The sequence below is a fragment of the Larus michahellis genome, chromosome 17 (genome assembly GCF_964199755.1).
Source record: "Larus michahellis chromosome 17, bLarMic1.1, whole genome shotgun sequence".
Classification (NCBI taxonomy): Eukaryota; Metazoa; Chordata; class Aves; order Charadriiformes; family Laridae; genus Larus; species Larus michahellis.
In genome coordinates, this window is record NC_133912.1 from 1,113,846 (window position 1) to 1,127,818 (window position 13,973).

At 50.8% G+C, this 13,973-nt stretch overlaps 1 protein-coding gene across 8 annotated transcripts in view; it reads right to left on the reverse strand.

Moving 5' to 3' along the window:
* CDON (cell adhesion associated, oncogene regulated) overlaps positions 1–13,973 on the reverse strand; it is a 61,680-nt gene that overhangs the window by 17,276 nt on the left and 30,431 nt on the right. For all 8 annotated transcript variants that reach the window (XM_074560986.1, XM_074560992.1, XM_074560985.1 and 5 more), the window contains 8 exons: positions 13,450–13,737; positions 12,294–12,563; positions 11,083–11,439; positions 6,061–6,335; positions 4,408–4,582; positions 3,502–3,630; positions 1,626–1,832; positions 710–891 (listed from right to left, as the gene is read on the reverse strand). In XM_074560986.1, the coding sequence (XP_074417087.1) occupies positions 710–891; positions 1,626–1,832; positions 3,502–3,630; positions 4,408–4,582; positions 6,061–6,335; positions 11,083–11,439; positions 12,294–12,563; positions 13,450–13,737 (1,883 nt within the window). The remainder of the gene's footprint in view (positions 1–709; positions 892–1,625; positions 1,833–3,501; positions 3,631–4,407; positions 4,583–6,060; positions 6,336–11,082; positions 11,440–12,293; positions 12,564–13,449; positions 13,738–13,973) is intronic.

Below are 13,973 nucleotides of genomic sequence, written 5' to 3' on the forward strand. Positions count from 1 at the left end.
TTTCAATAAGGACTTTAAAGTACTTGTTTACAAAAGACGAGGTAACGGGGGAAAAGGCAAACGTTTCTCTAACACGAAACCTCTCCTGGACGCGAGGCAAGGCGGCGGGGTTTTTAAACGCAGCGCCCGCTTCCAGCCATCCCAGCCTGGATTGACAAAAGCAGGAGGAATTGCAGGAAACGAAGCCAAGGCGCTCGCGACTCATGGCCTGAGCCGGGATTTGGGCAGCGTTAAGCCCACTGGTGCCTCCGGACGTGTCTGCGCCAAAGCAGGTGGAGCAGGGCGGCTGCAGCCTTTCGCTGGAGCTGCCAGTTGGGCTCACATCTGGCGTAACTCGAGGAGGCGGCGCGGGGCATCCCCGGGGAGCTGGAAGGGGAGAGCGAGGTGGAGGGAGGCTGGGAGACAGCGGAAAAGGCGGCAAATGGCCGACGGGGCAGCCGAGGAGGAGGAAAAAGGGTTTGGAAATGGGGGATAAATGGCTCGAGAAGCACACGGCCCCATCAGTTACCCAATTCCATACAAACACGAAGAATCTTAGCCCTCTTCTAGGAAGAGGATCATCTCCGAGCCTCTGGGGGGGAACCACCACTCACTGCTCTGCCATCAGCTCTTAATCCTTGACTTTTAAGAGCCAAAGCAGTAAAAAATAAATAAGTAAATAAAAATTCGTCCTGCAACTGTGAGAAGAACAGGAGACAGTTCTACCTACCGTCCATTTTAACATGATCTGAGTGTCACTGATGGCTTCGGTATAAGCGATGTGAGGTCCTGCGATGGGGCGGTTGGAAAAGCGGCTGGTGAATCCGGCTACTTGGTAAGGGCGAGACGCCGCACTGCGCGGGCTCTCCCCGTAATTGTTCACGGCAATCACACGGAACCTATACATTTCTCCTTTTAAGGGGAAAAAAAGCGGGAGAAAGACGACGTTGTAGCACAACAAGCACTAGAAAGAGGATTCCAGGAGAGGCTAAACAGATTAGGAAGTGCTTTTTGCACAACATCCCATTAGGAAAACCATAGGACTCATTGCCACAGACCCGGGCGGGCAGCAGAAATACAAACAGCTTCTGAAAGCGATTGGGGGAAATTCACTCCAGAAAAATCCAAAGGCTGTTCCACATGGAGCGGAGATGCCTCCATCCGCTCGGGAAGACCCTAAACGGCAAATCGTTGGGCACCGAGATGCCTCAAAGGCCACCTGATCTCCTCTGCTCCCCCTACTCTTGCGCTCTTCCCCTGAGCTTTCGGGGCTGGACAGCGGGAGAAATGGGAGGAGAGGTTTTTCCATTAACACATTTTTCTCTTTTTGCATTCCGAGCGCTTACTAGAAGGACAATCGAGTTAAAAATGGCAAAAATACACAACCCTCCTCTCCACATGAACAAGTATTAAATTATGGTGGGTTTGGTTTTGGTTTTGTTTGGGTTTTTTTCCCCCACTTGGAAAGCCAGAAATCAACTCAAATTCATGTAATGAGCTCCTCTTCCACCTAATTGACCAGAAACAGGGTAATCCCACCAGAAGTTAAAATGAAACAACCAAAGAGTTGCCGTATCCTCTCAGCAGCAGCACAGTCAACAACGGCAACAACAGCGGAGGTTGACGGTAAAGATCATTTTTAATACCTGGCTCCAAGTTACGGACTTCCACAGACAGCTTGGAAGGAGAAATGTTATCAGCTGCGATCAGCCAGTCACTGTTTCGACCCAGGCGTTTATACTCCACTTTAAAGGCAGTAATGGGGGAGCCACCGTTCGCCCGTGGTATCCACGTGACGTAGACGGAGGATTCCGATGCCGTGGAGATCGTGGGGCGGTCGGGAGCTTCTGGAACTGCAAGGAGAAATTCGGTTACGAGAGGATTAGAGTCAGCTGAAACTTCGTCTGCTGTAGCAACGGATTAAGTCAGCTGCCGATGATTCCATTAGACCGCACGTATTAACAAGGAGAACCTTAAATCCCCCCGTTACAACTACTCCCCTTACTCTACCGGAAAAGATGCTCGAAGAGCAGAAAACAGAGGAATCGGTGACTTTATCAATACAACAATCAAAAAAAGACGTGGCGTTGCACTACCCCAACCCATCTCTACACGGAAACAGAAACATACACAGAGCGAACAGGAAAAATTTGGTTCTCGTTTTCAAAACCCCGAAATTCCTCCCCCCCCCCGCCCCTCCCCAAGACCCAACGAGACTTCAACCCCTCCCGCACTAACGAGGGCCGTATTGCCGGAGAAACGAGAAGGAAAAGCAAACCAAGCATGCAGTGAATGATATACTTACTGAACTCGCTTGAAGTTACAGACAGCAGTGGAACAGAGAGAACGGGAAGAGATGCTGTTAGTAAATCTGGTGATAACCACTTCGACGACCGATGAGAGCCGTAAGGCTTTACTAAACTAGCTTATACTCGTTAACGCGGAGCTGGTGACTAACGAGAGGAGGAACCGAGCAAGGAACGGCGAGCAGCGGCTTCGGAGGCAGGAAGCACGCCGAGCATTTGCAGCTGGGCACACGTAAAGCGTCGCCTCGCGTGGCTCCTCCGATATTTAGCGCTGTCACAAGCGTGCAACGCTTCCTCCCCTGCGCTGTTAATAAACCTCTCCGATCCCCTCGGGTTTTACCCAAACTTTAGACACCAAATCACTTTTGAGCGATTTGATTTACTCAGCCCCTGAGTAAATTCGCCTGAATCACGTCAGCGAGTTCAAAGGGTGGGGTGGCGAGAAAAAGGGCTATAAATGTGCTGTTTTCCCTGGAAACCAGGCTGAAAATCACACCGACTGGGAAGCGGCTGCATCTTCTTGCCATCAGAAACAAGCCTAACCCTGGGAAGCCACAGGAAAACATTCGGAACAGAAAGAAGCCGCTCTGAGAACTTAAAACCCTGACACGCGCATCTCCCATTTCCTCGGGATCTTTCACAGCGGAAGAGAGGAGAAAACCAGAGCATTTAGCAAAAAGCAACGGCAGGTTCAAATACAAGCAACGAGAACGTGGGTTACGAGTGAAAGATTTTTTTTTTTTTTTTTTTTTTTTTTTTGAGAGCCACACGCGCAGGTAACAGCGTCCTTGGAAATATTACACCAGACTAGGGCACGCGCTTGCCAAATTCATAGTTTCGGATAGCCCACCACAGATGCCGAAGTCCGTAAGAAACGCGCTGCTACTCGGTGACTTAACGTCGCGGGAGAAACTTGAGGTACCGAGCAGGTAAAAACGCTAATTCGCTGACTGCAATAAGGTGACTTTCAGTTAGTCCCGAAGTCCGAACTATTATCTTTCGCTCTGGAGACACACAGCAGAACAGACAACCTAGCGGATATCCGAGCTCGCCCGCGGAAGTCCCACAAGAGAGGAAAAACACCTGTACGGAAGAAGTCTAAGGAACAAATAGGAAATAGAAGAGGTAAGACGAGCACCTAGAGCGGCAATAAACACGCGTCAACCGAGATGGCTCCCTTCGCCACACGCATCACAAACCACCCACATACACCTACCTCCGCTGTGGCGAGACAGGTCGGGAAGGACGACACCGAAATTATTTGTCCCTTCGGGAACGACGGGATGTTTCGGAATGCCTACTGGCGGAGAGGGAGCCTGAGTGTTTTTCGAGGACGACGTTCTTTCTAAGAAAGATTTGACACACAGTACATCAGCTGAGGAACCGGATAGGAAAAGGCTGTTTGCCGCCTCTCACAATACGCTCACGTGGCAGATCGCTGGCTGCGGCGCAGGGGACTAAAGCCCCGGCTCCAAGTCAGGGATCTTCCGCGGGGGAGAAAGAGGAGAGTTCCCCACATCAGCCCGGGGATAAGCGACCGCCCACCTGCGGTGCTAACGCCACCTGCGCCGCAACTTTGCGGTGATGCCACCTGCATTTCGAAGCCCCCTCTCATCACGAAATCACAGCAGGTGGTGAAAAGCGCCCACCGAAACCCATGCCCAGAGGAAGAGGGTCAAGAAAAACGCCACGGAACCTGCGTTTGGCCACAGCTGGACCCAGGATACCGGGTCGAGCGGACTTCTGGCCTGTGGCAGTATGTACGTATCGTGAATTCACAAATACATTACATTCTTAGCGTAAGCTGCTCCCCGACTTCGCTCCTTTAAGCAAGGGGACCCATCCAATCATCATCCCCAAAATGAGGAACCTTACAGCAGGAGTCTGAATAATCATCCCAAAAATAATATTATCCGGCCTTTAATAGCTTTTCCTTACCAACAGCCCTGCCAATGCTCAGGCAAGTTTGCCCCACAGCTATTTTAGTTATTAGAGGCTGTTCTTCAGCAATTAAACCGCAGAACGTCGCGTACGTGGCTCAGCAGACAACATACGGCTGACGTCGTTTAAATAAACGTCCTCGCGGAAGCCGAGGACACAGGGAACGTTGTGCCGCCCCTACCTTTGCTGGTGCGAAATGTCAGCATGGCGGGCTGGCCCTCGCCCGCCGCGCTCCTCGCCACCATTAAAACCTCGTACAGGCTGGAAGGCTCCAGCTCGGTGAGGCGCAGCTCGTTCTCGCTGCCGGGGACGCGCACCGTGTGCCAGCTGCCCACCGCGCTGACGCCGTCGTCCAGCTGCGCAGGAGAGGGAGAGACAGCGCGCCATCAGGGGCGAATTGCACAGAACGCCATTAATACCCCAAATCCCGCGTCGCTTTCGGCATCCAAAGGACCTCCGCCGCTCGCCAAAACTCCTCGGGTTCTCCCGCATCTCCCCGCGGTTCGTCTCCAAGTGCTCCTGCCGCAAATCAGCGCTTTTGCAGCGACCTTCCCGGTGCTCCTTCGACAAAACTCCGCTTATTTTCCCCTCTCCATACGCACGCACGCGCTTGTCTGACCAAAAAAAATGGTCATTTTTACTCGTGGCTAAAACTAGCAAGAGACCGAAACGATTTTGAAGACCTTCAGCCGGCCTTTAGCTGGCAGCGCTGGGCTGGACCCAACACCCTAATGAGAAAGAGATGTTCCCTGAACTATCCTAGCTTTTCCTGGAGTTAAGCGTTTTAGAATATTTGTTTTTTATTACTGCATATTTCCCCCTTTTTAAAAAAAAAAAAAAATAAAATACCACCACTTTTTAATTTAAGAGTGAAATCACTGGCTCCATTTAAGAAAGGAAAGAGATTCGGGGCAGTCTCTTAAATGCTTGACCTTTACAGGAAAGCGCTACCCCAAAATCCCGAAGGAAAAGACAAAGATTCTACCAAAAATAAACTCCTAAACAATATAAGACTTTAATAAAACATGGAAGGCAGATCTAAACGCTGCGGATTATCAAAGGTTACGCCAGAGGTCTTTGCTCGAGCGTTTTCTTCGGAAGCGACCACTCTTCTAGGGCTTTTATTCCCCCAACTTTTTTTTTTTTCCCCCTCCCCCCCCCCCCCCTTTAAAAAAATCAATAAAATAATTTAGTGACACAAAGAGAACGCCACCCTAAAAAACCACGGTCAACTCCCTACCGAGAAACGCCCGAGCGAGCAGATTTCACGTGGAAAGGATCGTTAGGAGCAAAAGGTAAACGTCGAAAAGGTCAAAGAAGTATTCAAAGCTTTCAGCGCTTACGGGAACCAACCCCCTTCCGATGAGAAAATTGGATCGACAAACTTTGGCACCGGGTTTTCCGGAACTAACAGGTCAAAAAACAAACAAACAAAAAAAAAAATCTCTAAGCGTTCCCCTCCAGGCTAAGACAAGATCAGGATGTGGAGGATTAAAAAGCTTACGGAAAATAAACCCGACGGCTTTGCCACGCAGAAAACGGTTTGCTTGGAAGAACGGGCACGGGCTTCGCTGTAAAGCAAATAAAAGCCTGGGCTCTGACGGAGAAACCTCACCGAAAACTAGATAAAAGAGCGTACTTGCGACCAGTTTCAGCCACCCCTAAAACGAGCCGCCTGCGTGGCCGCGGTGACGTTCTGGTTCGACCCTATTCTGTATTCCCTCCGGCCCGACACCACGTTCTCGTCAACGCCAGCCCTGCGACAACCCTTGGGTGCTGGAGAAACCTACACCCAAGGAAACCCCGCCGCTTCCGCGCTCCGGAGAAACCCTACCTTGCGGTATTTGACGAAATAGGCGTTGATGGGCGAGCCCCCATCCCTCCCCGAGCGCCACACCAGGGTGTACGCGTCAGGCTTCAGCGTCTGCGGGGGGCTGAGGATGATGGGGGCTTCGGGGGGAGCGGCGGCGTTCGAGGCCTTTTCCGTCACAGCCGCCTCCAAACGCGCTTTTGTCGGCGGCCAGCTTGAGAACGCCGTTTCCGCGCCGAAATCGCCGGGGCTTCCATCGCTCTGGGCAACCTCCGTCTCTTCGGCTTTGGGGGCAGTTTCTGCAGGAACGGTAAAGGGAGGAGCCCGGTTACACCTCCGCCGCGACGCCGCCTTTGCCCCACGTCCTGGGTTGAGCCACACAGGACTGATTCCTCTTCCAACGCTGGGGGGAAACTCCATTTTTGGAAGATTCTAGTGTCTCAAGTTGTGAAAAATATTTACTTTATAGCCAGCTAGGCCGTGCGGGATTCAAGGTGTGGGCGTTTTTGAGCTCGCCGGGTGCGGGGACGAGGAGGAGCGAGAGCCGGGCACTTGACCCAGGCTGGCCAACAGGATTATCTCCTACCACGAACGTCACGTTCCATAGAAATTCGGAAGTTTGCTGCTTAGTTTCTCTCTCCCTTGACGGGAGAGGGAAGCTCCTCGCCCCGGTGCCGGACCCTGAGCCTTTCCCTTCCTCCCGAAACCGCAGCGCTGGCAGCGTCCCACGTTTACCATCCCCTGCGGGGAACGCACGGCTTCCTGCTGATAGAATTGGCCGAGTATAATTCTTGTATATCTTATATTAGTATCATGATTAATACTGGTTCTTTAGCATCACTGTTAATTATTTAGTCTTATCCTATTAAATCTATTTATATTTCAACCCTCGCGTTTCCTCGCTTTCCCCGATTCCCCTTCCCGCGTCAGGGGGTGGGTCACGGGGCGAGAGAATAATTATCTGAGCGACAATAAATTGTCACGGGTTTTCCTCAAACCCTAACGCCCCGGCACCGAGGGGGACACGAAATCATTTTAAAAAAAAAAAAAAAACAAAAAAAAAAAGCGTCATTTCCACACCGGCCCTGGCTGCAAAAAGCCGGTTCAAGAGATGCCCCGGCGCAGACCCGAGCCCGGCGCCAAGCTGCGCCGATTTTTTATTTCCAGAGGAGAACACCACGGCAGGCGTTTTTCGGTTGGCTTTTCTGGGAGGGGTGGTTTGGAGGTTTTTGCTTTTTTTTGGGTTTTTTGGTTTTTTTTTTTGGACAGTAGCAAAGAGAGAAAAGCTGAAAGGTGACACCCACAGGCACGGTTTTTGCCTGGTAGCTCTGACCAATTAAGCAGTGGCAACGGGTGATAAAAGAAAAAAAAATAAATAAATAAAAGATATAGCTACGCTTGTGACACGAGTGGAGTAATTTTAAATTAATCGCAGTTGTACAAGGAACTTTTCACGGCCCGAACTGGCACAAGAGGACATTCTCCGGCCTCGGCTTCTGAGGTTTTTAGCTGTAATTGCGACTCGACGGCCACGTTTGAAAATTTATGCTGAGAATAAACTCGGTTTACGGGCAGATCTCGTGCGCCATTTAATACCAACGCACTTCTAGAAATCCTGCTCCAGCCTCCCCCATCCTATTTACTTTGCCCGGTACGAAAAAAGAAATATATATATATATAATATCAGTAGTTTGAAAGGGGCTGCGAGACAATAAAAAAAAAAAAACACAAAAAAAAAAAAACAGTGTTGGGATGATGCAGGGCTTGTCGGCATTCCAGGCGGGAAAGGGGCGGCAGGTTGGACATCTGAGATTATCCAGGACAAGAAAACGTCAGGGTTTAAAAGCGAGAGCGTTCGGGAACCAGCGCAGCTCCTCCAGGTCGCACGCTCGCAGCGCCGGCACCGCCAGATGTTCCGAGCCCTGTCCCTCCTTTCGGATTTGCGGAGGTTTATATTACGTGCCGGGGGTCTGGAAGAGGGAAGGGAATGAAGGGAACTTGGTTTACAAAACAAACAAATTCCTCGGTAACGTAAAGCCTAGGCAGCCTTAGCCTGGCTGACTCAGATTCCTCCAAACCTCCATTAAAATACCAGCAGCAAGTGTGGCTGCTATTTTTGGCCACTTTTTTTTTTTTTTTTTTTTTTAAAAAAAAAAAGAAAAAGAGCTGGGAAGGAAAGTTCTCTTTTTCAAATTGAAGACACGCTCTCAGCGAGCATCCCTCGTTTGTGTCTTCCGATTTACTTAGCGATGCCACAAAGCTGGGAAGAGGGGGAAAGGAGGCAACAAAGGCGGGGAGGACGTCCCCAAAGCCAGATGGAGTTTACTTAAAACACCCCCAGAACAATCCCCGAGCGAAAGGGTATCTACCCCGCCGTCGGCGAAGCGGCGGGGAAGGGCTGCCGGGGCGTTAATATTGGAAACAAATGCCGTCTCCGGCGCAGGAGGCAGAAGTCCCCCTCGTTGTGGTGGACCCGGAGGGTTTGTGGGCGGGCAACGGCGCGGTTTGACGCCTGCTGGCACGGGGGAAAACGGACTCTCGAGGGTGGAGGATGAGTTGTGGTTTAGGCTGGTGACAGGGGACCTGCCGTCATCGCCGTGTTTATTGCTGCGAGATGGGAGTCGTCAACAACTGGCAAGCAGCGTGTTTAAGCAAGTTGGGTTTTGTTGTTTGTTCCCCCCCCGCCCCGTGCTTCGGAAAACAACCCCCGGGTAACAATTTCCATTGAGCGATTCCGATCTTTTTCGCTAAGTTTCTGGCATAATTGCTACCCGTATAAACCAGCGCATCGGACTTCTGCGCGCTGCTGTGTCATTACGCAGCTTTTTTTTCGGCTGTTGCTTCTAGTGCCGTCCCTTGGGCCGCTGAGACTTAACTCTTCTTCCTCGGCCGCCCGGCGAAACGTGAGCAGCACCGAGACGGGTCAGACCGAAGGCTGGCTGTACGCGCCCAAAATTTGGTTAAAAGAATGCATTCATAGCTCTTACTCGCATTCTCCATAATAACCAGCGTTTTTCAGCTCACTGTCCTGCCCCCCCCCCACAGCTGCCTTATTTTGAAGGTTCAGGGCCCTCACCTTCGGAGCCTCCCCTCCTGCAGGGACTATCCCGCGCTCCGACGAATCCACCTGCCGCGTATGGCGGTGCCTCTTCTACTTCTTCTACACCCTTCTTGGAACAGGGGCGCAAACCCGCGGGGCAGATTCCGGCCCGCCGCCACGGCCAGGGTTCGCCTGGCAGCGGAGCAACCTTTGCGTTCTGCCTCCGCCGCGCAAACGGAGCGCGGCCCCCAGGGCGCTGCCTCCCTGCTCCTCACACGGCCGGAGGAATCCTCCCCTCCTCTCCAAGCACCCCAGCGCGGGCGGGGAAACCGCCCTGGAAAATCATCTGACCGCGGCACATCAGCAAAGTCACGACGCCCGGCACGTCTTTCGAATCACCCCGAGACCTCTCAGAGGTGCCCGGCTTCTACAAAAGACAGCTTCAGCCTGCTCTCCGCTCTATCACCGACACTAAACGCTCCTCTTCCTCGTGTTTTCTACCAACCTGCCCGCTCTCCAGGCTCCCGGAGCGCGTTTTTTTCTCCTTCGTTGCCATTAGATGAAGTTACTTTGGAGAGTTAACCCTGTGTTCAGTAGCTCCGTGAAGCTACTGCCATGCCCGCAGCCACCACAACTGTCTAAAAAAAGACTTAAAATGAGCGCCGTGGGTACACGATCCTAAGGCTATCATTGTGCATTTTGGTGGCTTCTCGCTATGACGGTGGCTTAAGTTGCCCTGCCCGCTTTTAAGACCATGCAATGAATCACGTCGTGGAATAGATCCAGCAGAATGGAAAAAAAAAAAAAAGACTTTTTTTTTTTTTTTTCCTCTCTTACTGTGTGCTCGCACAAGGCAAATCGCAGGAACAAGCTGCCGAGGCCGAGAGACGCTTAAGCTGAGCCTACGACCAAAGAAACGCACGGGAATCACAAGCTTAAGCCGTTTGGGTGCTTCAGAAGTGCTACCTGGCACAAATTCTTCATTAAAACATTGAAGCGTTTGAGCACGTCTTTTGGCACGGCTGGGAACTGTTTCTAAAACCCTAACAGCTCCCAGAAACTACTTAAGGGCTTTTATATCAAAACCAAATGCCTCAACCACCCTCCGCACCGTAATCAGCAGCTAGTACAACGTATTAGAAACCGATAAAAGTTAATAAACAAAACATTAAAATTGAACTTACTGCCATAAAACTCTGAGGCAAAGCAGTGGGATTTTTTCTTTTTTTTTCCCCCCTCCCCTCTATTTGACACAGCCTGAATTCTGGGATGATATTTAGTTTTGTGTTTCCACCCGGCAAGGTCCAACAATAACTCATTTGAAAAGCACCACGATGGGATCGCTTTCTTGAGGTTTCTTCTTTCCTTCTTCCTCTAAGTGAGCCTTTAACCATCTTTTCAAACTATTTACATGAGTTTGGAACTCTAATCAGCAGTAACAAAGCACCTTAAATATCAGGCCACGTATTAAATTCCACTCACCTTAAATCTCACCGACATTCAGCTAAACTTACTACAGCAAGACGCTGAAAGAGCTGAGAAACTTAAGTCACTTCACGTAACTAAAAATCCGCATTTTAGTCCTTGTGAAGGGAACTCGGGAGGGGGGGGCTTAAAGCTGTTATCGATGTCACGTAACATTCCGACGTGAAGAAAGAAAATAGCTCTTTCCCATCTTGCCTTTTGTAGAAGAACTGTCTTTTCCTAGTAGAAAATTCAATACCTTTTTTTTTTTTAATATTTCTTGGATAGTTTTTAACCCACCTCAAACCCCACCCTTGGACAGTTTTTAAATCACACGTAAGAATGGCCAAGTCCACGCAACGCAGAGTCGTTTCTCCTTCGCCTAAGGCGGAAGGGAGGAACCGATCCGTGAAGGCAGCCGACTCCTCTGCTGCGTTTCCCCCGGGATACCCACACTGCCTACCTGCCGTTAATTTCTTATTTTGAGGCATTTCTCACCTAAACCGGGGAGCCGACTGCGCAATTTGGTGCTTCAAGCTTACCAACTGTAAGGAAGGCTTTGGCCACCACGGAGCCGTGCTCGTTGGTGGCTTCGCACGCGTACTCCCCGCCACGCTCGGGAGTCACGTTCCTCACGTGCAAGGAGCTCGAGCCCGCTTGGGACACCCAGGAGGAGGTGGTGGGATCCGCGACGGCGCTGCCCGGCGTCGCTCGAGGAGGTTTCTGCGGTTTGGAATGAAGCACCTGGGAAGGACGGCTGGTAATAAGTCCTCTGCTGTCATACCAACGGATCACGGGGACGGGTAGGCCAGTGGCATTGCAAGACAGCGTAACGTCCCCACCATCTGCCACAGTGACGCTTGCTGGTGGAGAGACTATAACCGGGCTAGAGCCTTTGCCTAGGGGGAAAAAAAAGAGACACCCAAAGAATGAATTTGGCTAAGGAATATGACGCTTAGTGGCCCAACGAGCCAATACAATTAAAAACGTCGCGCGTGCTGCTTCTTAACCATTTCCGCGGTTCTCTAGACTTCCGCTCCAGACTGACGAGATCGGCTGAGAGTCGTGCCCATAGAAAAACCAGGCTCAAACCACGCTTCACGTTTTCTCAATAACGAAGACTCGACCGTCAGCAAGGAACGCGGTGCAGGAAGGACCGGCTTTGCCCGCTCCACGGACAAGCGGGTCGCCAAATATCTGCTCAGCCAGCCTCTGCGCGGCTCGCATCCGCCTTAACGGGTGCGAGAAGGGAAAAAGCTTCAACTCTCGAGTTCTCTGGGTATTAGAAAGTGTCTTCGGCTGGGAAGCGATCAAAAAGACTCTTGGCACCCGCTCATCTGACACAGGGGAAGTGGGCATTAACCCCAAACCTGGCGATCGCTTTGTAAACGTGACGCTATGGAACAGGCAGAATTACTCGTCAGCCAATTCTGCTTAAGAACATCAGTTCCTCCAGCACAACAGGACCCTGATTCTATTTAGGAATAAATCGCGTGAAATGCAATCACAAACTGATTTAATTGCAGCTGGTAATCTAGGTTTTAAGTATCAAGTGACCAGGCTACCCCAGAAACACCCACATCTCTTAAAATTGAACCGAAAGCACCTTCTTCGTAAGATCTGTTACAAACAGCGGTCAGAAAGAAACCAATACATAATCTGAGGCCACGGGGGCGGGGGGGGAAGCCAAACAGAATAAAGCTTGAAGTACAAGTGCTTAATTGGAGTTCTTGAGGGCTGCGAGCGCTCCTACCTGGCAGGACACGAAGCCTCCCAGTGGACTGCACAAATCCCAGCCCGTTGTTCGCTACACACTGGTACAAGCCGGAGTCCTCCTGGGTGACGCCGCGGATGCGCAGGCGGTTGCCCGTCGGCAGATGCCGCGGGGAGAGGCGGAGGGGGGCCGCGTTGTGGAGCCAGGTGAGGGTCGGAGCAGGGCTCCCGCGGACCTCGCACCAGAAATGGGCGGTCGCTCCAGCGGCCACGGTTTCGTCTTGCAGTCCCTTGGAGATGGAGGCAGGTTCTATAAAGGGAAATAAGTTTACAGAAACCGCCGCGTGTTGATCTTAGCCTGAGTCCTGGAAAAAATACCGCGAAAGGTTACAGAAACTTATCACATAACAAAGGCTAAGCAAGCACTAAATAATTCTAATTCTACCCAGCCTAAGGCTGTTTTTTCCCCCCACACGCTTGCTTGTTTTAATGGTCTCTCCCTTCTGTTCCAAACAGTCACATGTTTGCGTTAATACCGTAAATGAAACACCTGTATTCTCAAAATAATTCTGCAGCGGCATCCCCATAACAAAGGGCGCGTTGTGTGTCAACAACCTGTTTTCTGAGTTACTCTAATGTACGCATCCCAAAAACCAAACAGTCACGGAGGCAAAAGCCTCAAAACAACAGGAAAATCTGCTACAAAGGAAAGAGGAGATTAGGAACGACTTGCAGCCGCACAAAAGAGGCCAAATGTATTTCTTTTGCCTTTTTTTTTTTTTTTTTTGGCCTCATCCAAACATATCGCTTCTCCTCGCCAGCTTTTTGCTTACGTACAACCTCAAAAAAAAAAAAAAAAAAAGAGAAACATCTGATCTCTGGCACATTATTGACACCGTATCACATATACACTTGGCACTCCACAGCAAAACAAACAGATCAGTTCTTCCCTCCCAGTTTGTTATCCTTTACTGTTTAATTATTTCAGACCGCAAAGGATTTGAAGAGATAAATAGTTATGGATTTTAACTCGGGAGAGATGAGGAGATATGGTCATTATGAGCGTATCTTAATTCTTTATTTTAACACGCTTCGGTTGAAAAAGGATGTTAGGCTATTTGTAACCAGATGCCAAAACCAGCAAGCATACGAAGAAAATTTCATCGCCTGGATGTGAAGATTTCTTTACTGCTTACCAAGTATAGTAAGTGAATAGTTAACGTATTTCACTACTCCAAGTTCATTTCCCACCACGCAGGAGTAATTCCCAGAGTCCGATGCCTCGAGCCTGTCCGTCACCAGGTGGGAGCGCAGCAGTTTCCACCTGCCTTTTCCCAGGGCGTCCTGGCCGTCCTTCACCCAGCGGACGGAGGCCGGAGGCGACCCGCTGACAACACACTCCAGCGTCAGGGGGCTGTGCCGGGGCACTGCCAGGCTCTGGGGAGCCAGGGGGTGAAGGATTTGGAAGCCGCCTGAGGAAGAGCCTGGAGGAAAGGAGACGAGGCTTATCACTAACCACTCTTTTAAACCCTACTCTCCCATCCCGTCCTCCAGTCCCGAGGTCTGCCATGTCTCTTCAAGCACAGCTGCTTATCCTCGTGATTAAGCACGATACTGTAACGCTCTCTTCCGGAAGCCCTGCTCCAAAAATCGGTTTGGCGACTGCAGTTATTAGCAACACCCCCTTTTCAAGGGCTAAGCACCCTGTCCTCTCAAGATC